The 24,598-nt window shown below is 42.9% G+C and overlaps 1 protein-coding gene across 10 annotated transcripts in view; it reads left to right on the forward strand.

The window, feature by feature from the left end:
• The window catches only part of DIP2C (disco interacting protein 2 homolog C), a 496,242-nt gene that overhangs the window by 329,446 nt on the left and 142,198 nt on the right, over positions 1–24,598 (forward strand). For all 10 annotated transcript variants that reach the window (XM_056519534.1, XM_056519533.1, XM_056519538.1 and 7 more), the window contains 5 exons: positions 662–764; positions 3,575–3,639; positions 12,010–12,103; positions 14,735–14,854; positions 19,165–19,279. In XM_056519534.1, the coding sequence (XP_056375509.1) occupies positions 662–764; positions 3,575–3,639; positions 12,010–12,103; positions 14,735–14,854; positions 19,165–19,279 (497 nt within the window). The remainder of the gene's footprint in view (positions 1–661; positions 765–3,574; positions 3,640–12,009; positions 12,104–14,734; positions 14,855–19,164; positions 19,280–24,598) is intronic.

Consider the following 24,598-nt stretch of genomic DNA (forward strand, 5'->3'; position numbering starts at 1 on the left):
ACAGTATGTATCGCTATAGTACTGACATAGTATGTATCGCTATAGTACTGACATAGTATGTATCGCTATAGTACTGACATAGTATGTAACACTATAGTACTGACATAGTATGTATCGCTATAGTACTGACATAGTATGTAACACTATAGTACTGACATAGTATGTAACACTATAGTACTGACATAGTATGTAACACTATAGTACTGACATAGTATGTAACACTATAGTACTGACATAGTATGTAACACTATAGTACTGACATAGTATGTATCGCTATAGTACTGACATAGTATGTAACACTATAGTACTGACATAGTATGTAACACTATAGTACTGACATAGTATGTAACACTATAGTACTGACATAGTATGTAACACTATAGTACTGACATAGTATGTATCGCTATAGTACTGACATAGTATGTAACACTATAGTACTGACATACCAGCATGCTGGTAGTTGTAGTTTTGCCACAGCTAGAGTCACCCTGGTTGGGAAGCAGGTGAGCACAACTAACGTAGAACTCTTTCATTCAGTGACAGCAAACAGAAGTGTTGACAATGGTGAAACAAAACTCATTGTGTATTAGTAAATGCATAATGTGTCATGATACAATGATATTTAGTTGTGTATTTATGTTATACATCTCTTCTTCTACAGTATAAAACGTGTAAAGATGGCAGCGTGCTGGGGGTAACAGTGACTAGAATAGCGCTCCTCACACATTGCCAGGCGCTCACACAGGCCTGTGGATACACGGAAGGTAAATGTCACTGCTCCTTTTTAGTAGAACTAGGATCTTTTGAGCAATAGATTTTGCAGAAAAGGGGCTGAATTTCAATAATGTAATGCACAAACAACAACAAAATGCATTTCAATAATATTTTGGGTGGAACAACATATACTGTATCAACAAATAGCAAAGATAGCCAGTGCTAGCGATGAAAACTTTATTCGAATCCCATTAAAACCGCATACAAGCGGAAACAGCCAACAAACAACTCACAATAAGCATGGACGCGTTTCGGGTAATACCCTTCGTCTAAGCACTGGTGCTTAGACGAAGGGTGTTACCCGAAATGCGTCCACGCTTACTGTGAGTTGTTTGTTGGCTGTTTCCGCTTGTATGCGGTTTTAATGGGATTCGAATAAAGTTTTCATCGCTAGCACTGGCTATCTTTGCTATTTGTTGTTGCTGTCTTGGAGTACATAGCCGTGTTGGGGACCCTGGAGCTGACCATGTTAAAATGTTGGAGAAGGCAATGGAAGTAGCCCAGGATCTGCCTATTGATGAATAAGGAGCTACATCTGAAGAGTCAGGAGTCTAGCCACCACTGGCCCGAGCTACCTCTACCTTGCCTTATTTTACTGTATAGTATATTGAGTACTATATTAGTATATGAAGTACTATATTATTTATACAGTGATCCCTCAACTTACAATGGCCACAACATACAATAGTTTCAACATACAATGATCTTTTCTGGACCATTGTAAGTTGAAACCAGACTCAACATACAATGTACAGACCGTCCACATCTGTGAAACATGTCAATGGCTGAAAGAACTGACCAATCAGAATGGGCATTTTACTGGTAAAACTCCTGTATTACTGAAGTGCATGCACTGACTGGTGTCTGGTAGTGCCCCCTACAGTACAGGGAGGTATTACATGTTCTGTACACTTTACCTGTACCAGAGTTAGCTGCTCCTTTGGACACCAGGTGAGGGCGGCTCCATGTTACTTTTTTAGGACATTGCGTGTTCTTTATATGACCCTGAAGAAACTCCTTTCCTCTACATAGACCAGTGTTTTTCAAGCAGGGTGCCCCCAGCTGTTGCAAAACTACAACTCCCAGCATGCCCGGACAGCCTTTGGCTGTCCGGGCATGCTGGGAGTTGTAGTTTTGCAACAGCTGGAGGCTCCCTGCTTGGGGAACACTGACATAGACAGTGATTACAGCTCCCAGCAGCTCTTTCTTACTTTTATATGTAAGGATTTGCTTTATCTGTATTAGTTATCTACTTATTTTTCTTTAATCCTCACTTTTTCCTCTTTTTGGATGACATTTTGGTGGCTTCAGAACCAATTACCAGGTTTCCATAGAGTTCTAGTCTCAACATAAAATGGTTTCAACATACAATGGTCGTCCCAGAACCAATTAATATTGTAACTTGAGGGACCACTGTGTATAGATCTTTACAGTCTCTATGGATTGCCTCTAGATTGACATTTGTGGCACACCACTAAATAAGTCATCATGGTCTTATCGGTGATGGACCCACTGCTAAAACTCCTCCTGATCACAAGGCCTTGCAGTGCCACCTCTTTGTCTCCGGTTTCCTCTGGTCGCCTACAGAAATAAATATTTTTGGCCGAGACCCCTGCTGATTGGACATTTTTCACATATCATAGTATTGTGCCCCCAATATCTGCCCTTAGACAGTCAATACTGGGGCAGTATCAATGTACTGCTATAGCCCTTTCAACATTGAAACAAGGTGTCCTAACCCATGGACCGCCACCAACTTTATCTTCTGATGTGTCCACATGCCAGAGGTTTACTTTCTTTACTGCACTTGCCCTTTAAAGGGGTACTCCACTAGCCAGCATTCGGAACATTCAATTCCGAACGTTGTGTGCGCACTGCAGGGGTCGGCCACGCCTTTCGTGACATCAGGCCACACCCCCCAATTCAAGTCTATGGAGGGGGGAATGGTGGCCACCACAGCCCCTCCCATAGACTTGCACTAAGGGTGTGTGGCCTGACATCAGAGTACCCCTTTAAAGGGGTACTCCGGGGAAAACCTTTTTTCTTTTAAATCAACTGGTTAAAGTTAAACATATTTGTAAATTACTTCTATTAAAAAATCTTAATCCTTCCTGTACTTATTAGCTGCTGAATACTACAGAGGAAATTTTTTCTTTTTGGAATGCTCTCTGATGACATCACAAGTACAGTTCTCTCTGCTGACGTTATTATAATAATAATAACGCTTTATTTATTGTTGTCCTTAGTGGGACTTGAACCCAAGTCCCCAGCACTGCAAGGCAGCAGTGCTAACCACTGAGCCACCATGCTGCTCTTAGCATACATCTGCTATGCATGGTTGCTAAAATGGACAGAGATGTCAGCAGAGAGCACTGTGCTCGTGATGTCATCAGTGTTCCAAAAAGAAAGGAATTTCCTCTGTAGCATTCAGCAGCTAACAAGTACTGGAAGGATTCAGATTTTTTAATAGAAGTAATTTACAAATATGTTTAACTTTCTGCTACCAGTTGATTTAAAAGAAAAAAGGTTTTCACCGGAGCACCCCTTTAAGAGTCAGTTCCACAGGTTGTTGTGTTGATGTTTTACAGATACCAGTATGGTTTTATGTGGGTATGACAGGTATCGGCATCCAGTAACTCAATGGTTAATTGTAATCTCATTTAGGTAATAATCCCTCTAGTAGATTAGTTTTTGCTCTGAGAAGATTATTAATAACCAAGGAATCCATAGATTATAGTCTTTGTTTGTAATGTTTTCTTATACTGATGTTTTTTTATAACTTGAACCTTTCCTTGTGTAGCGGAAACCATTGTGAATGTTTTGGATTTCAAGAAAGATGTGGGGCTCTGGCACGGAATTTTGACGGTACGATATCCAACTTTTCTTTGTTGTTCATAGTATTGAATTGAATGTCCTAAACGCCTGCGTCTAAAACACCTCCTAATAAATTTGTGAACCACAATCTGAAATCTATGCCGGTCATTACTACCATAGATTCCAGATACCATAGATGTACATCGCAGTAAATCAGTCCGGTCTGTCTGGGCTGCCAAAATTGTGCCTTTTTTTCTACCACTAATACGTTTCCTCTATTTTTGTGAACATTGGGTTCTTCACAGAGCACAGTCTCATCTTTGAGAACAAAGGGTTTTTCTTTTATCCGTTGGACTTTGTCGGTTTCCTGTGTTCTTCTCAATAACAAACCTTCAAATTGTGTGTTTTTTAAGTGTCCCCTCCTCGGGACATCAGAGAACATAGGACAGATGTTTTGGGCCTCATGGTGTTTCCATGAAGCGGTGTGTGTCATGCTGCGGAGGACCTTTCATTGTGAGAGTCATTCGGAGCCTCGCAGCAGAGACTCATTTTGCACACAGTACGCATGGTAGCACCTGTTCTATTAGTGTGTACTTCCATCTTGACGTGCCACAAAGGGCCTTTTACAATCATAAACCTAACAATAATCCTTCACTCCAGATGACATCATTGTGTTTGCTTGTTCTGTGGTTTGACAACAACCGTCGACTAACAAACAATCGGAGAGATTGATCTGCCGATTACTTCATCTCTTTGTTATCACCTGCTGTACCGGCACACAAAGCCTTGGCTTTCCAGCGTCTCATGTCTCCATCTGGGATCCATTTCTACTCCACTTCAGATAGATTATTGTTACTAAGATGAGAACGACTTCTCAATAGCCTGTCATTACATCATTTCGTTATTATAGCGGTAGAATTCTGTTACTTCTGTTTATTCGTCTGTTTTAGTAAATGCTTAAACTCCCCAAAATATAACAATTCTATACATGTGCATGATATGTGTGTCTTGAGTGATATGTTTTAGAGACTAAGCTTTGTTTGCTGCCTGTGCTGTTTGTAAGTGAAATATCTGGAGTGATTGGGGCTGGAGTCGTCTGTCTGCATTCATCTGTACCCCTGTTGCAAGCACGCCTCCTGCCTGATGATTGACAGCCCTACCTCATTTTAGCACAAGCTCATCTAAAATGAGGCAAAAAAGGCTGTCAATCATGAGGCAGGAGGCGTGCTTGCAACAGGGGGGGGGGGTGCAGTTGCCCCCTGTGTAGGTGCAAAGGTTGCATGTAAGATATCACTATTAACCTATTTAGGTCCATGGTGTTTGAACCTTAAATGGGCACTGTCAGATACAAAAAAAATTCATATGTTGTAAAGCATGTATAAACAATAGGTTTTGCAATTGCTTTCATTAGAAATTTTTCAGTATTTCATACATCTGCCCCCCCCCCCCCCCCCCCCCCGCCTGCTTGGACACAATACTAGTCCTGCTGTGTCCATGCATCATCACGTATGTCATGGACACACTTCCTTGATTGACAGCTGTGAGCGCAGCTGTCAGCTTGTGTCCCACTACTGTCCGTAAGGACAAGCTGGGACTTGTAGTTTTGTTAATGTTAGGGGAGATGTGAGCAGACAGCATACTGAGGGAGGGGGCGGAGACCTGCACAGTGAGGCCACGCCCCCTCCCTTTGAGAGGAATTCAGACTAGTGAGCTAAATTAAAAGTGTAATAAATAAATAAATAAAGGTGCTAGACACAAAAATAAGATGTACATTGTCAGTATTAGGTACTGAGTGATATATAAAAAAATGTTTTTTTTGTTCGATCTGACGGGTACGCTTTAAGGATCAGACACAATTTTAGTTTAAGGACACTGATTTTATTTTATTTTTTCATCCAAAAAGTCTCCTGAAATGAGGCATCAATTAAACATATTTTTATAAAAAAAAATATTGTCCAAATTTGAAATGAGACAAACTTTTTTTTCAGTTTTTTTTTTATTTACAAAAAAAATTCCAGTGGTTTAGTTCACTTTCTCACATTTTTGCTGCAATTTTATCTAAAAGCCTTTTTATTTCTAATTTGTTTGCCTTTCTGATTGTTTATTGTTGCTATAACCTTTTGAAGGGGAACGATCATTCAGCGGTTACCAATCTGTGTTGGGGGTGGGAGAAGGACCGACAGTTCATAGACATTTTCCCTTTAAAGGGGTACTCCAGTGGAAAACTTTTTTTTTTTATCAACTGATAACTGTTAAACAGATTTGTAAATCACTTCTATTAAAAATTCTTAATCCTACCAGTACTACAGAAGAAATTTGTTTCTTTTTGGATTTATTTTCTGTCACAAGCACAGTGCTCTCTGCTGACTCCTCTGTCCATTTTAGGAACTGTCCAGAACAGCATATGTTTGCTATAGGGATTTTCTCCTGCTCTGGACAGTTGGACAGAGGTGTCAGCAGAGAGCACTGTGGTCTTGACATTAAAGAAATCCAAAAAGAAAATAATTTCCTCTGTAGAATACAGCATCTGATAAGTACAGGAAGGATTAAGATTTTTTTAATAGAGGTACGAGATTTACAAATCTGTTTAAAGGGGTACTCCACCCCCAGACATTTTATCCCCTATCCAAAGGATAGGGGATAAGATGTCTGATCGCGGGGGTCCCGCTGCTGGTGACCCCCGCAATATAGCACGCAGCACCCACCTGTTACTGCTCCGGAAGCGCTGGAGGGTCTGGCTCCCGACCACTGAGACAGAAGATCGTGACGTCACGTCTCCGCCCCCGTGTGACGCCATCACGCCCACTCCCATAGACTTGCATTGAGGGGGCGGGGCGTGATGTCACACGAGGGCGGAGTCGTGATGTCACGATCTTTTGACCCCGTGGTCGGGAGCCAGACCCTCCAGCGCTTCCATAGCAGTAACAGGTGGATGCTGCATGCTATATTGCGGGGGTCCCCAGCGGCGGGATCCCCATGATCAGACATCTTATCCCCTATCCTTTAGATAGGGGATAAGATGTCTAGGGGTGGAGTACCCCTTTAACTTTCTGGCATCAGTTGATTTAAAAAAAGAAAAGAAAAAAAGTTTTCCACTGAAGTACCCCTTTAATCTGTTTCTGATCTGTTTGTGCATGTCCTGTATGACAACTGCTCTGTAGGTGAAGATTAAGTGGGATCAGATAGAGGTGCTCCGCTCTTAAATCCGCCACCTGCTCTTCCTTTTTCCATGACTTTGCCCTTTTTGAACATTGGCTTGACTTGAGCGTCTCACATTTCTATCTAATTTGAGTAAGGAAATGTATTCCTAGTAGATGCGTGAAGGTGACTCGGATGTAGGATACCCAGGAGGGCGCTGAGCTTGTGATCTGCAGGAACAAAAGTTTAGCTGTTGTTTTTGATATGTGTTCGGTGTAACTTTGGGTAATATTTCTCTTGCTATTAATGGCTTTGTTGATGTTGTTGAAGAGAATTGATTTTCGGATTGAAACAGAGCAGGTGATGCAGCTAAAAGTGAACTTCATCTAAAAATTTAATTTGTCCTCGTATAACCTTACTTCTATCCCAATCCTTCCAGTACTTTTCAGATGCTGTATAACACACAGGAAGTTATTTTCTTTTTGAATTTCTATTCTGTCTGACCACAGTGCTCTCTGCTGACACCTCTGTCCATTTTAGGAACTGTCCAGAGCAGGAGCAAATCTCCATAGCAAACCTATCCTGCTCTGGACAGTTACTGACATGGACCGAGGTGTCAGCAGAGAGCACTGAGGTCAGACTGAAAAGAAATTCAAAAAAGAAAAGATCTTCCTGTGTATTATACAGCAGCTGATAAGTACTGGAAGGATTGGGATTTTTTAATAGAAGTCATTTACAAATCTGTTTAACTTTCTGGCACCAGTTGATTTAAAAGAAAATGTTTTCCAGTGGAGTACCCCTTTAATCCAATGCCGACAGATATTTTTAGCTTGAAACTGTCTATCTTTGACTATTGGTGTTTTTGAGCATTCTGCCTTCAATAGATGATCATTAATGATGTGCGTTCATTAGCATACATGCTTTAGCTTTGGCTACCTGCCTTTTGATGGTCTCTGGTGAACCAATGGCTCCTAGTAAAATATTTAGACCAGTGTTACCCAACCAGGGTGCCTCCAGCTGTTGCAAAACTACAACTCCCAGCATGCTCGGACAGCCAACGGCTGTCCGAGCATGCTGGGAGATGTAGTTTTGCAACAGCTGCAGGCACTCTGGTTGTGAAACACTGCTTTGGTGGACAATGACAATTATTTAGACTCAGACTCTGATTTAGTTTGACTTTTGGCTTATTTTGTGTATTAACATCTGGAAAAAGATTCTTGTTTCTACTCACGTGTAAGTGGGGTGCCACCCAGATTTATTTTTATTTACAAGAAAGTGAATGGTGTGCCATCATGATCTATTTTACAAAAAAAAGTTAATTGTGTGCCATCCTGAGAATATTTTAGGCTGTGTTCACACTTGAGTTATTTTCTATCAAGCATCAAAATAGCTTAATATTGTAATGCAGTGTGTCTCAACCAGAGTGCCTCCAGCTGTATCAAAAATACAACTCTTAGCATGCCCAGATAGCCTTCAGCATGCTAGGAGTTGTCGTTTTGACACAGCTGGGGGCACCCTGTTTGGCAAATGCTGGTGTAATGAAAGATACAGTAAGTTCCGTAATAGACTAAACTGCTGGAGTATTAAGGAAGTTACAAAATAAGGTTTAAGGTGAAGGTGAATAAGGACGGTCATGAAGATCAAAACTTAACGTAAAATTGCATTTAGAGGGTCTCAGAAGAGGTAGACAAACTTTGTTTACGTCTGACATGATGTCTTTCAATCCAATGCTCAACTGGCTGCATGAATAATAGTGCGAACGTCTACACTTTTGCCTATTGTAAAAGGAAAAAAATTAATTATATATATATACATACACACTGCTCAAAAAAAATAAAGGGAACACTAAGATAACACATCCTAGATCTGAATGAATGAACTAATCGTATGAAATACTTTCGTCTTTACATAGATGAATGCGCTGACAACAAAATCACACAAAAATTATCAATGGAAATCAAATTTATCAACCCATGGAGGTCTGGATATGGAGTCACACTCAAAATCACAGAGGAAAACCGCATTACAGGCTGATCCGACTTTATGTAATGTCCTTAATACAAGTCACAATGAGGCTCAGTAGTGTGTGTGGCCTCCACGTGCCCGTATGACCTCCCTACAATGCCTGGGCATGCTCCTGAGGAGGTGGCAGATGGTCTCCTGAGGGATGTCCTCCCAGACTGGACTAAAGCGTCCGCTAACTCCTGGACAGTGTGTGGTGCAATGTGGCGTTGGTGGATGGAGCGAGACATGATGTCCCAGATGTGCTCAATCGGATTCAGGTCTGGGGAACGGGCGGGCCAGTCCATAGCATCAATGTCTTCCTCTTGCAGGAACTGCTGACACACTCCAGCCACATGAGGTCTAGCATTGTCTTGCATTAGGAGGAACCCTGGGCCAACCGCACCAGCATATGGTCTCACAAGTGGTCTAAGGATCTCATCTCGGTACCTAATGGCAGTCAGGCTACCTCTGGCAAGCACATGGAGGGCTGTGCGGCCCCCCAAAGAAATGCCACCCCACACCCTTACTGACCCACCGCCAAACCGGTCATGCTGGAGGATGTTGCAGGCAGCAGAATGTTCTCCATGGCGTCTCCAGACTCTGTCACATGTGCTCAGTGTGTACCTGCTTTCATCTGTGAAGAGCACAGGGCGCCAGTGGCGAATTTGCCAATCTTGGTGTTCTCTGGCAAATGCCAAACATCCTGCACGGTGTTGGGCTGTAACATCAACCCCCACCTGTGAATGTCAAGGTCCTCATACCACCCTCATTTGTGGCTTGCTGGAGGTCATTTTGCAGGGCTCTGGCAGTGCTCCTTCTGCTCCTCCTTGCACAAAGGTGGAGGTAGCGGTCCTGCTGCTAGGTTGTTGCCCTCCTACGGACACCTCCATGTCTCCTGATGTACTGGCCTTTCTCCTGGTAGCGCCTCCATGCTCTGGACACTACACTGACAGACACAGCAAACCACCTTTCCACAGCTCGCATTGATGTGCCATCCTGCACTACCTGAGCTCCTTGTGTGGGTTGTAGACTCCATCTCATGCTACCACTAGAGTGAAAGCACTGCTGGTATTCAAAAGTGATGAAAACATCAGCCAGGAAGCATAGGAACCGAGAAGTGGTCTGTGGTCACCACCTGCAGAACCACTCCTTTATTGGGGATGTCTTGCTAATTGCCTATAATTTCCACATGTTGTCTGTTCCATTTGCACAACAGCATGTGAAATTGATTGTCAATCAGTGTTGCTTCCTGAGGGGACAGTGTGATTTCACAGAAGTGTCATTGACTTGAAGTTTCATTGTGTTGTTTAAGAGTTCCCTTTATTTTTTGAGCAGTGATATATATATATATATATATATATATATATATATATATATATAATATATATATATATATATATATATATATATATATATATATATTAATTAGTGCAAAAACATATGTAAACATGACTAAGTTTGGAAACTGTGCAGCCTATAGAAAACAGTGGCTTACTTTAGGGATCCTCCCTGCCTTCCACAAGATGTATTATGCCAGCATCTGGCTTAAACTGGCAAAATATGTCATTATTTGTGCACTAGCACCAGCTTAGTCCAAAGCTTTTGCAACTTTTTGACAATCTTCACCAAGTGTCCGAATTTACTACAATTTACAACCAGATGGCAGATATGAATTGCAGTGAAAATCTATGCCTTTTCAGAGCTTTTTGTGGCTGCCACACAGTGCAGCCTCACATGTTCCTGGATATAAGAGGTGGGTGCCCCATGATGGATCCATTTCAGTACTGCACTGGTGGGAGATTACTTTAGACTGGCATATGGAACTCCAGTCATGGTATTTCCCCCCATAGTGTGGAAAGAGTGTTACACTGAGGGAATGGTGCTTAGTTATCTCTTAGCACAGGACTATACAGCAGGACCTTACACCAGAGCTGCCATTCATGATGCTGTCGTCCATCCCACATTTTGGTCTTAGAAATGTTAGAATATTCTGTTACATGCTGATAGATAGTGGTCCCAAAAGCAGGGTCCATGCTAGCCACAAGAATGGAGGGCCGACATCCTCTAATGCCCATTTTTTTCTCATGATTGTTGGGGTCCCTAATATTAGGCCCTCACTAATCCTTGAGTTATGCAATGACTTTCTACCTCTGGAATATCCCTTTAAAGCTGGCCTGTCAGCTGATTTTTAGGGTATAAAGTAAGGGCATTGCTCTATAGGACTTTTGGCCCTAAATCAGTACATTCCTTTAGTTAATTGATTGCTTTCAGTGCTGAGATATCACTGGACGTTCGGCCGGTGGAGCCCAGCAAAGGTCAGTCACTATTGGTTGTCAATCGGGGGTAGAGGAGGTGACCAGTGTACATAGGGGAAGGACTAAACGCCCTTTTAGGCAGGACAATTTTTGAACAATTGAGCATTCCTAGGCTTGTTCCCGATTATCATGTAAAAGGGCCACCGATCAGCCGTTTTGTGTAGCCATTCGATATCAGCTGCACATTGGCCTCTGTAAACAGGATGTGTGGGCCACATGGTTTATTGAGCCTTGTATAGGTTCTGGAAACGAGCGCCAATCGGTGTTCATCGTCAGGCTAGTGTGGGCCTGTGTAAAACTGTCTCACCATGTTCACCAAACTGGTGAAGTGACTGAATGCTGCTGGACCCTTGTGACTGAGGTAAACGCCCATTGGGCTACAAAACCTAATTTGCATATCTTTTTAAACTCTGATATCTCTGCACCGGATTGGTCAAATCTCTAATGAGAGGTATGAACAAATTCAGGATAAAAAGTCCTATACAGCCTGCTGACAGTGGCCTAACAATGTTAATTTATTTATACATCCATTTATATATTTATTTTTTCAAATACTCAGGAGTCATCCATCATTTTTGACATATGTTGTTCTCCTAGACCAGCCATATACAACTATATGTAGCGCTATTAGACTTGACAACTTCTGCTTCCCCAAGCAACTTTGTAAGAATTCGCATAAACATTTTCAATGGAAAAAGCTTTGGCATTACGAGGCCGTGGCTGATAACTGGGCTGTATCCTATATTTTTGCAGTTAATGTGCCGAGTCCTTTACCGCACTGTAAAATGTTCATGTTTCTAAATTATTATGAACATTAACTTTAAGTGTCCTCGTGAAAATGCGGAGAAAAGGCGAAAATTAAATTGGGAAATTAGCACCGCCGCTGTTTGTGTGGATTAATTATCCTGGAAGATGGTTTTCCCTTCCCGTCTCATAATCAAGGATCGCTGTGTTTTGATTTCAGAGTGTCATGAACATGATGCATGTGATCAGCATCCCGTACTCCCTCATGAAAGTCAATCCCTTGTCGTGGATACAGAAAGTTTGCCAGTACAAAGGTAAAATCTGTTGTTGTCCAACATTTTTCTAAAACTTGCAAGATGCATAAGCTAGGGCAGTGTTTCCCAACCAGGGGGCTTCCTGCTGTTGCAAAACTTTAACTTCCAGCATGCCCGGACATTCTGGAAGTTGTAGTTTTGCAACAGCTGGAGAAACACTGGGCCAGGGCAACAAACCAAATTGAGCCCCATTTACACATGTCCTCCAATAGGACAGTCAATAGGTTTGACCAACTTTAAGGTGTCTATGGCAGTGTTCCCCAACCAGTGTGCCTCAAGCTATTCCAAAACTACAACTCCAAGCATTCCCGGACAGCGGAAGGCTTGGCCATGCTGGAAGTTGTAGTTATGCAACAGCTGGAGGAAGACTGGTTGGGGAAACTGGGCAAAGGCAAGAAACCAAACTGAGCCCCATTCAGGTGTGTCCTCCAAAAGACACTTGGAGAACCCATTATAAGTCTACGGGATCAGTCATCAATCCGTAATCCATCACATACGGTGAAGGCCAAAATGCTATACTTTGACAAGGAGTGCCAAATTAGGTGGAAATTAGGTCAAAGGTCAAGTACATGCCATGCGCCAATTTATTTTTGTGTTTTAGATCAGTGGTCTCCAAATATTGTCCCTCCTGATGTCCCAAAACTCCAGAAGTTGTCGTTTTGCAATATCCGGAGGGCTGCAGTTTGGAGACCACTGTCATGTAGACAATTCCTGCACATTCCATGCCAGTTTTGAAAAGTGTCTAGAAAAGACATTTTAAAAAGTCCATATTCGTTAGGCTAAGCGTTGTGCTTCAACCCGTTTTGTACCGCATGGACCCTGAACCGGTCAGAGCACAGACAGACACTGACAAATCCCTTTGACTTTAAATGGATTCCGACGGTTTTCTGGCAGGTGTCCGTTGTTTCGCAGGAGATGAGCAGAGACAAAAGTTACTGCTTGCAGTATTTTTTTTTCTCCGCTCAAGTCGTAATTTGAACGAACTCCGCCAGCGGAGCTCCTCTGAACCGAGCGCAACACACCTGAACTAGGCCTTAATGCTGGCATTAAAATAAAAATTGTGTTTACCATAAGGGTATAATCACACAGCAGGAAATTTTTCGGAATGTCCGCCTGCAAAACACGGGCAGACATTCTGCAAATTTTCATGTTCCACCAGCACTAGGAGCGTCTCTATAGATGGCAATGCATTTCTGAGTGACTTTCACTGAAAGAATCGACACGTCAATTATTTTGGCAAAGGCCGCCCAAAATTCCACTGTGTGAACATACCCTTAGGAAGGTAACTTGTCAGTCTGTTGTGCTTTTCAAGCCATGTAATACTCCAGCACATTGTTTCCCAAGCAGGGTGCCTCCAGCTGTTGCAAAACTACAACTCCCAGCATGCCCGGACAGCCTTTGGCTGTCCGGGCTTGCTGGGAGTTGTAGTTTTACAACAGCTGGAGGCACCCTGCTGGGGAAACAATGTGCTGGAGTATTACATGGCTTGTATTGAAATGTGACATAAAATGACTATACCAGTGGTCCCTCAACATGCGATGGTAATTCGTTCCAAATGAACCATCGTTAGTTGAAACCATCGTATGTTGAGGGATCAGTGCAATGATAAGTATAGGAAGTTATACTCACCTGTCCCCGCTGCTCCGGACCGTCTCCGCTGCCCTGGAAGTCGCCCTCCATCGCTGTCGCCGCGTCCCCGCCGCTCCGGACCGTCTCTGCTACCTGGGATCGTCGCTCTTCATCACCGTCATCATGTCGCTGCGCACGCCGCTTCTATTGAATGACGGGACAGCGTGCTCAGCGACGTGATGAAGATGAAGGAGAGCAACGGTGATGCAGGGGATCCCGAAGAGGACGTTCCGGAGCGCCGGGGACAGGTGAGTGACTCTATCCGGCGGCAGCTGAAGCAGTCTGTGCTGCCGGATAGCCGTTTATGCGATGGCCCCGACATACAAAAGCATCGTATGTTGATGCTGCCTTCAACATGCGATGGCCTCTGAGAGGCCATCGTATGTTGAAATGAGCGTATGTTGGGGCCATCGTAGGTCGGGGGGTCACTGTATGTGTTTTTAATGTCACAAAGGTAACAATAAAGCTGAAAATTGCACATAGGTTTAAAGATAATCATTGGCAATCTGCGCAGTCCAGAACAATACCTGCTGCTTATATGGCAAAGAGTCAGTTTTGTCCCGCTGGTTATTCGTTATTATTCACACCTCTACATTTGCCTTGGTGAATAATGGTAAAATACCATAATTGCCAGTTTTACTATCCGCATATCTGGGATAGTGCAGTGACACAACATTTCCCACAATTGACATGATTTACCATAAATGCAAATATCCATTCATATTTCCAAGCAAGAATTCTGATACAAAATCTCAGTTTATCATAAATAATAATTTTTATATCCCAAACTGATGGAATTCTGCTTTATATTCTCATATTTTACATAGCTATTTAGAAGGTTTGTGGCACTGTCAGTTCCCAGAGATCTGTATCAGGGTCTCTAGCGACTAGAGCCAAATGAAGGGATCTAGTATTTTTGGGTCACATTTTGGCGATTCTGCATTTCTTATTAACTTTCTTTCAGTCTTGTTGCATTTACCCGTTGTTGTTTTTTTCTTAAAGCAAAAGTGGCATGTGTGAAGTCAAGGGACATGCACTGGGCCCTGGTTGCACATCGGGATCAACGAGACATCAACCTCTCCTCATTACGCATGTTGATTGTGGCGGATGGAGCAAATCCTTGTAAGTACAGTCCGGGGTCGGGCAGTATTAAAATCAGTTGTGGTCATCTAGTTGTGGTAAATCTACTGTAAATGTCTGATCCGTAGTCGATGAACGATAAAGAGCAGAAGCCAGCAAGTATTAGTATGTTCTGTACAGGATATTTTGTATGGGAATTTATTTTAGTTTTCAATACTGTATTGCCAATATATCAATGATTTATATTGCTGTTTTAATATGGTTTTATTAAAGCAGGGAACTGGTGGTGAAGAAGTGAATTATATATTTTGAATCAACAGTAGTAGAGCATGAAAGTAATCCTGCACTCACCTCAAAGGTAAGGGTCATCCGGCTCGATCCCAGGACCTCCAACAGACGGACAGGCAAGGCTGGTGTGGGGCGCTCAGAGCGCCCCACGCCAGCCTTGCCTGTCCATCTGTTGGAGGTCCTGGGAACGAGCCGGATGACCCTTACCTTTGAGGTGAGTGCAGGATTACTTTCATGCTCTACTACTGTTGATTCTTGATAAGCTGTTAACCACTATACCTAGCACCACCGTTGGTCGATTGATTCTGAATACCCAAAGTGTCCATATATAGATGTTGTTATATTATACAGGCTGGAGTGCCGCTCTACATTCTACTTTATGTGAATTTATATATCACAATGATGTTGTTCTTATCTATTTTATCATTTTTATTATTTCCAAACTGTGCTACAAATTTACCTGGTCATATATCAAGGGGCTCATAGACTTTAGACCAGTGTTTCTCAACCAGGGTGCCTCTAGCTGTTGCAAAACAACTTCCAGCATGCTCAGACAGCTAGGCACCCTGGTTGAAAAACACTGCCATAGACACCTTAAAGTTGGTCAAACCCACTGACTTCAGCAGGTTTGGCCAACTGTTTAAAGTGTACAGAGGCCTCTTGAGTCCTGGCTCTTCGCTGACATATGATGTCAGTGGAGCCAAGGACTGGGTTGAAATTTTATCTCTAAGGCCATGTTCACCTGGCGGAATTTCCAAGTTGAATCCGCCACAATTATCCAGCTCAGAAATTGCGCTTCAGCAGAGTCCCAGCTAATTCCACTGTGTGAATATAGCCTAAGAGAGATAAGATACAAACGCTTGGCCAACATTGAAAAGTGTACGGCCATTTTAAGGCCTCACATAAAATTTTGGGGCAACAAAAGAGAATGTCCGCCATCCAAGGTGTGATGGTGAAGTAAAATTTGGCTTTATTTCAGTTGACACATACAGGAGTACACACACGATAAGATCTGACGCGTTTCACGCGGGTCCACATTGGGTGAGCTGTTATCGCACTACTGCATCAAATTTTGGGGATATGGTGCTAAAATATACACTGGGACTTGTAACTTGTAACCGTATTTGTGGTATACTGTATGTTGCCATGTGTTTTTACAAGCATAGTGCCTAAATGGAGATAGAAGTAACTTTTTTTTTAATTGCACTTATACACCAAATGGGTCCCAATAACTCTCATAATTACCTGGCCATCATCAGTACCAAGCAAAGCTAGGAAGGTGCAAGGGCCCACTGGACATAGGGGCCTATGGCGGTAAACATGCTGCACAACTATCAAGCAGATGGTGTGGTAAATAGTGGGTCCACTGTGACTCTGTTGCCCAAAGGCCTGCAATGCCTGGAGCCAACCCTGCATACCTACACAGGGGAAAAGATTGCATAAGAATTCGGACATGTAAAAAACAGTTTTTCCTAATGACAGGAACACGTTTAGGATAACTATCTCCTATGGTTATTTAGTTGTTTATAGCTGGAACTTGAGAAACCTCCTTATGACCGTCAAAGATTTATAACAGTGACTCATACGGTGTCCATATTAGGACATCATCAGGCATCAGCCAAATAGCCATCATTCCTCCTCCTTCATCCTCAAATTCTGTCCTCCATCAGAGTAATCTCGACTCCTTCATCGTACATCATATTAACCTCTGTCATCCCTCAGCCAAATCTCTCTCCTCCTTCAGACATAAACAAAATCCTCCCACATTACACCATAAGCTTAACCTCCCTCATCCCTCAAACCTCAGACAAACCCCCGTCACACCTCGGACAAACCCCTGTCACACCTCAGACAAACCTCCCTCAGCTCTCACCAAAACCTCCGACATGCCTCAGACGTCAGTCGAACAGACATTAAAGTTTTCCTCGATTCGTAGAAAACTTAGAGCGCATGACAGCGTAGGGCTAACGTAGGCAGCTTTAGGAGCGTAGCCCTGTGCATAAGAGCAGTTAGCATAGGGAGGCTAGCGTATGTTAGCGCATGCGCAGTTCAGAGTTGTCTGTAGAAAACTAACTACGTACCCATGTGCGCACAGAGTAGGTAGCAGATGGGAAAAATCGTAGGGTTAGCGTAGTTTAGCGTAGTTTAACACTCCCCGTGGTTTAACACTCCCCACAGCCCTCGTTAACCTTTTTTATTAAAACAAAACAAAAAAAAGTGCAGGTCATCATCGTAGTCCACCAAATCCGATGTAGTCCTCCGCATTCACGTATCTGAAACGAGAAGAAAAACACAAAAAATGGGTTAGTACATTTTTTGGGGTTCTCCCCCTGGAGAGCCTTACTTACCACGCCCGTTCCAGCTCTGTCGTCTTTCTGTGTTGCTCCACGTCTAGTGACTGAGCAAGAACGGAGGTGAGTAAGTGGCCTTCTGATCACCGTATACAGCCATCTGTATAGATGGCTTTATACCCCTTGTCGGGGGTACAACCTCCAGCATGCCTGGGCCTGCTGGGAGTTGTAATCTCTTTACTTTAAAACCTATATCCTAGCTCCTTTCACTATAAAACCTAACCTATGCTAACTACGTTACAATCTAAACAAGCTATGCTCCACTAATGTTAAACTATGCTAACCCTACGATGGTTTCCCTTTCTCCCTACCTGATACCTACTCTAATTATGTACGCATGCGCGCACAGTTTTTTACAGACTACTCTGAACAACTGTGCATGCGCTATCCTCCCTACGCTAACTGCGTAGTGGAGGAAAGCTGCACATGCGCTCTTATGCGCAGGGCTACGCTCCTAAAGCTTCCTAGATTAGCCCTTTGCTGTCAGTGGAGTGCTACGCATGCGCTCTCAGTTTTCTATGAGTAAAGGAAAACTTTAACGGCTGTTCGGCTGACATCTGAGGCATGAAAGAGGTTTGGCTGAGAGCTGAGGGCTAAGGGAGGATTGTCTGAGGTGTGATGGAGGATTGTCTGAGGTGTGATGGAGGATTGTCTGAGGTGTGATGGAGGATTGTCTGAGGTGTGATGGAGGATTGTCTGAGGTGTGATGGAGGATTGTCTGAGGTGTGATGGAGGATTGTCTGAGGTGTGATGGAGGATTGTCTGAGGTGTGATGGAGGATTGTCTGAGGTGTGATGGAGGATTGTCTGAGGTGTGAAGGAGGATTGTCTGAGGTGTGATGGAGGATTGTCTGAGGTGTGATGGAGGATTGTCTGAGGTGTGATGGAGGATTGTCTGAGGTGTGATGGAGGATTGTCTGAGGTGTGATGGAGGATTGTCTGAGGTGTGATGGAGGATTGTCTGAGGTGTGACGGAGGATTGTCTGAGGTGTGACGGAGGATTGTCTGAGGTGTGACGGAGGATTGTCTGAGGTGTGACGGAGGATTGTCTGAGGTATGACGGAGGATTGTCTGAGGTATGACCGAGGTTTGTCTGAGGGATGAGGGAGGTTAAGCTGACTGTTTAATGTGGGAGGATTTTGTTTATGTGTGAAGGAGAAGAGAGATTTGGTTGAGGGATGACAGCGGTTAATATGATATACGACAGAGGAGACGAGATTACTCTGATGGAGGACAGATTTTGAGGATGAGGGAGGAGGAATGATGGCTATTTGGCTGACGCCTGATGATGTCCTAATATGGACACCGTAGACTCGGTCCTGCTCAATTATGGAACCATTTGGAGCTTCTAGTGTTATATAAGGGAAATATGTATTTTACTGATACATTCCCTTAAAATGGCCTTGACTTTTGGAGCCATATTACAGCATCTCATCACTTCATGTTTTATTTTCAAGATTTGTAGTTTGTTCTTCTAACTGGAAAGTGAAAAGCAGTGTTGGTGGCTTGAATTAGACAAATGACAAATGGACAAAGATAAATGAGCCTCCGTATTAGTTTATTTCTTGTAGTGTTCTAATGCCGCAGGACACGTGTGAAGATGAACTATTCTGAATGTCCTCACTGCTCTTTATAGAGTTCTAAATCATCTTGTCCGAGCGCTATATTTCCTGCACATTTGTTATCACATCCTCTTCTTGTCCTCTCTCCCCAGGGTCCATTTCTTCTTGTGACGCTTTCCTCAATGTCTTCCAAAGTAAAGGCCTGCGGCAAGAAGTCATTTGTCCTTGTGCCAGTTCACCAGAGGCTCTTACTGTAGCCATAAGGAGGTAATGTTTATTTTAAGTATTGATGGAATATCCATTTCCTTAGCTAAATGAACGGCATATGATTGAAATCCAGAGGTGTAACTTGAAGCTCCTGGGTGCAATGCAAAATATATAGCTGGGTCCCAATATATAGCTGGGTCCCATAGACATCCGGTGCATGCCGGATGACTGGCAATGCAGGGCAGAGGCTCGTGACGTCATGGCCATGCCCCCTCAATGCAAGTCTATGGAAGGGGGCATGGTAGCCATCACGCCCCCTCCTATAGACTTACATTGAGGGGGCGTGGCCGTGCCGTCATGAGCGGGGCGCGGCCATGATGAAATGAGCCTGATTTTTTTTTTTTACAATGACGACAGTGATGGTTATGTTACTCTCATTATCCTATATGTTCCCAGCTATAGTAACTTTATAAGCATTTTTTAAAAGCACAAATAAAATCTCAGTAGTGTATATAATAAAGAAGAAAACACAAAGTACAATTTATATTGTACTTCATAAAAGAAACACATTTAGTTTACCACAGCTTGAACTTCAACAATGGCTGGTGGAATAATTTCATAGTGTTTTACAGAATAATGGAAATGTTACTGCCAGAGACAACAATGGCAACCACTTAAAAAAACATTACAGCAATATTCTTAAAGGGATTATTGTAATGTAATAAGCTACTTTAGTTTAGAGTAGGAAGTGTATTTTGGATCTGAATGGTTTTCTAAGGGTTTTGCTTCAAAAGGTTCAACATAGCAGGTGTATGATGGGAGGCAGGCTGTGTTGTAATTAATTATGATGATGACCACATACCCTGCTTAAAGGGTATCTCTATTCATACTCCTACGTTAGGATAGGTTTTTAAATTTCATGGCCACTACTGATCGAGTGACTTGCCCGTAACTGCCCTGATCTGGAGAGAAATTTCCTGGAAATCCAAAAGTGGTTTTTAAATTGAAGAAAATATCCTTCCGCCAGGAGTGCAACTAGAGGTACCCTATAATAACAGCCTTACCTTGCTCTGTGTACAGGGGTTAAATTAAAGAGTTATAAGTGACACGTCAGAAGTTTTGATTGTTGGAGGTCCAGTTGGTAAGACAGTCGGCCTCCAACCAATGAGTTGTAAATCCGTACACAGCATTCTCCGAGTAGAGCCAAGCAAACACAAAGGGGCACAGAGCTCAGCTGTGCTAAACACTTCAGACCTTTGTTTTAGTGATTGGTGGGGATCTCAGCACCTGGACCCCCAACTTCTAACATGTCATTTACATACTGCTATCTTTGGCCTGCCCTGATTAAAGAACTTCTCCTCTTGGGACAAGCCCTTCTTGTTCACTTTAGACAACCCCCCCCCCCCCCCCACCCTGATGTTCACGCACGTCACGCTCTAGGGCCGGCGTCAGGACGTAGTAACGCCAGCCCTTGAATTCTGGGAGCGCGACGTGAGCGAACGTAGATACATTAGGTGCAGCACAGTTCCCCCCACGTTAGATGCGGCACACTCCCCCCCCCCCCCCACGTTAGGTGCGGCACACTCCCCCCCCCCCCTCCCCACGTTAGGTGCGGCACAGTTCCCCCCACATTAGGTGCAGCAGAGTTTCCCCCACATTAGGTGCAGCAGAGTTCCCCCCCACATTAGGTGCAGCAGAGTTCCCCCCCCCCACATTAGGCTAGCAGTGTTCCCCCACGTTAGGTGCAGTATAGTTCCCCCACATTAGGTGCAATATAGTTCCCCCACATTAGGTGCAGTATAGTTCCCCCACATTAGGTGCAGTATAGTTCCCCCACATTAGGTGCAGTATAGCTCCCCAAATTAGGTGCAGTATAGCTCCCCAAATTAGGTGCAGTATAGTTCCCACATTAGGTGCAGTATAGTTCCCCCCACATTAGGCAGTATAGTTCCCCACATTAGGTGCAGTATAGTTCCCCACAATAGGTGCTGTACAGTCCCCCACATTAGGCTGTAGTTCCCCCATATTAGGTGCATTATAGTCCTCCAACATTAGGTGCAGTATAGTTCTCCCCACATTAGGTCCAATATAGTTCTCCCCACATTAGGTGCAGTATAGTTCTCCACATTAGATGCAGTATAGTTCTCCACATTAGGTTGGCAGTATAGTTTACCCCACATAAGATGCAGTACAGTTCCCCCACATTAGGTGCAGTATAGTTCTCCCCACATTAGGTGCAGTATAGTTCTCCCCACATTAGGTGCAGTATAGTTCTCCACATTAGGTGCAGTATAGTTCTCCACATTAGATGCAGTATAGTTCTCCACATTAGGTTGGCAGTATAGTTTACCCCACATTAGGTGCAGTATAGTTCCCCACATTAGGTGCAGTATAGTTCCCCTACATTAGGTGCAGTATAGTTCCCCCACATTAGGTGCAGTATAGTTCCCCCACATTAGGTGCAGTATAGTTCCCCCACATTAGGTGCAGTATAGTTCCCCCACATTAGGTGCAGTATAGTTCCCCCACATTAGGTGCAAGTATAGTTCCCCCACATTAGGTGCAGTATAGTTCCCCCACATTAGGTGCAGTATAGTCCCCACACATTAGGTGCAGTATAGTTCCCCCACATTTGGTGCAGTATGTTCCCCCACAGACATACAACCTCCAGCCATACAGTGTATGGCTGGAGGCTGTATGCCTGATTACTGCCCTACTTCAGTGCTCCGACCACCGCTCCTCTGGTCCGGCCACCATAGCAGTAGGTCCCGGGATTGGAGGAGTGGTGGTCGGAGCACTGAAGCTGATGTGCCGCTGGTCACTTACCATGCTGGCCAACGCATGTCCTGTTCGCTGCTCCGCTCCTCCGCGTTGCTTTCCAATGGGCGCACGCACGGGACGTCAGTGGGCTAACAGGGGCATGGGATGTCCTTAATAGGGATGTCCTTAATAGGGATATCCTTAAAAGTGATGGGGAAATTAATCTGGGGGGGGGGGGGCACTTTCCCTGTCTCCCCCCCCCCCCCCCGATCCGCCACTGCATGCATTATATACACACTCACAACACACTGTACACATTACATACTGTAGATGTATGCTTCATACACACACAACACACTGTACATATTACATACTGTACATGCATCATATACACACACATACTGTACACATTATATACTGTACATGCATTATAAACACACATACTGTACACATTATATACTGTACATGCATGCTTCATACACACAACACACTGTACACATTACATACTGTACATGCATCATACACACACATACTGTACATGCATGCTTCATACAAACACACACACTGTACACATTATATACTGTACATGCATCATACACACACATACTGTACATGCATGCTTCATACACACACACACACACACACACTACACATTATATACTGGACATGCATTATACACACAACACATATACTGTACACATTACATACTGTACATGCATGCTTCATACACACACTGTACACATTGCATACTGTACATTCATTATACACACAACACACACACTGTACACATTACATACTGCACATGCTTCATAGACACAACACACATACTGTACACATTACATACTGTACATGCATTATACACACAACACACATACTGCACACATTACATACTGTACAGGCATCATACACATACACATACTGTACACATTACATACTGTACGTGCATCATACACACAACACACACTGTACACATTACATACTGTACATGCATTACATACGCACAGCACACATACTGTACACATTACATACTGTACATGCATTATACACACACACACATACTGTACACATTATATACTGTACATACATTACACACACACACTGTACACATTACGTACTGTACATTCATTATATACACACACTGTACACATTACATACTGTGCATACATTATACACACACACTGTACACATTACATACTGTACATGCATCATACACACACTGTACACATTACATATTGTACATGCATCATACACACAACACACTATACACATTACATACTGTACATGCATTATATACACACACACACTGTACACATTACATACTGTACATGCATCATACACACAACACACTGTACATGCATTATACACACACATACTGTACACTACATACTATACATGCTTCATACACACAACATACTGTACACATTACATACTATACATGCATCATACACACACATACTATACACATTACATACTGTACTTGCATCATACACACATACTGTACACATTACATACTGTACATGCTTCATACACACACAACATACTGTACACATTACTTACTATACATGCTTCATACACACACAACATACTGTACACATTACATACTATACATGCTTTATACACACACATACTGTACACATTACATACTATACAGGCATCATACACACACACACTGTACACATTATATACTGTACATGAATCATACACACACATACTGTACAGATTACATACTATACATGCATCATACACACACAACATACTGTACACATTACATACTATACATGCTTCATACACACACACATACTGTACACATTACATACTGTACATGCATCATACACACATACTGTACACATTACATACTATACATGCATCATACACACATACTGTACACATTACATACTATACATGCTTCATGCACACAACATACTGTACACATTACATACTATACATGCTTCATACACACACCACACTGTACACATTACATACTATACATGCTTCATATACGCACACACACACTGTACACATTACATACTATACAGGCATCATACACACACATACTGTACACATTACATACTATACATGCATCATACACACATACTGTACACATTACATACTATACATGCTTCATACACATACTGTACATGCATCATACACACAGATACTGTACACATTACATACTATACATGCGTCATACACATACTGTACACATTACATACTGTACATGCATCATACACACAGATACTGTACACATTACATACTATACATGCTTCATACACACACACACTGTACACATCACATACTATACATGCATCATACACACACAGATAGAATAGATCAGTGTTTCCCAACCAGGATGCCAACAGAGCTTGCAAAACTACAACTCCCAGCATGCCCAGACAGCCTTTGGCTGTCCGGGCATGCTGGGGGTTGTAGTTTTGCAACAACTGGAGGCACCCTGGTTGGGAAACACTGGTATAGATACACACATGCACTTTACATATAGTTATCCACAGTAGTAACACACACACAGGCACAGCACATTGACATACACATATGTACATATATATATATATATATATATATATATCCACACATACACGCTTATATACATATATATATCCA

The sequence above is a fragment of the Hyla sarda genome, chromosome 5, assembly GCF_029499605.1.
Source record: "Hyla sarda isolate aHylSar1 chromosome 5, aHylSar1.hap1, whole genome shotgun sequence".
Lineage (NCBI taxonomy): Eukaryota > Metazoa > Chordata > Amphibia > Anura > Hylidae > Hyla > Hyla sarda.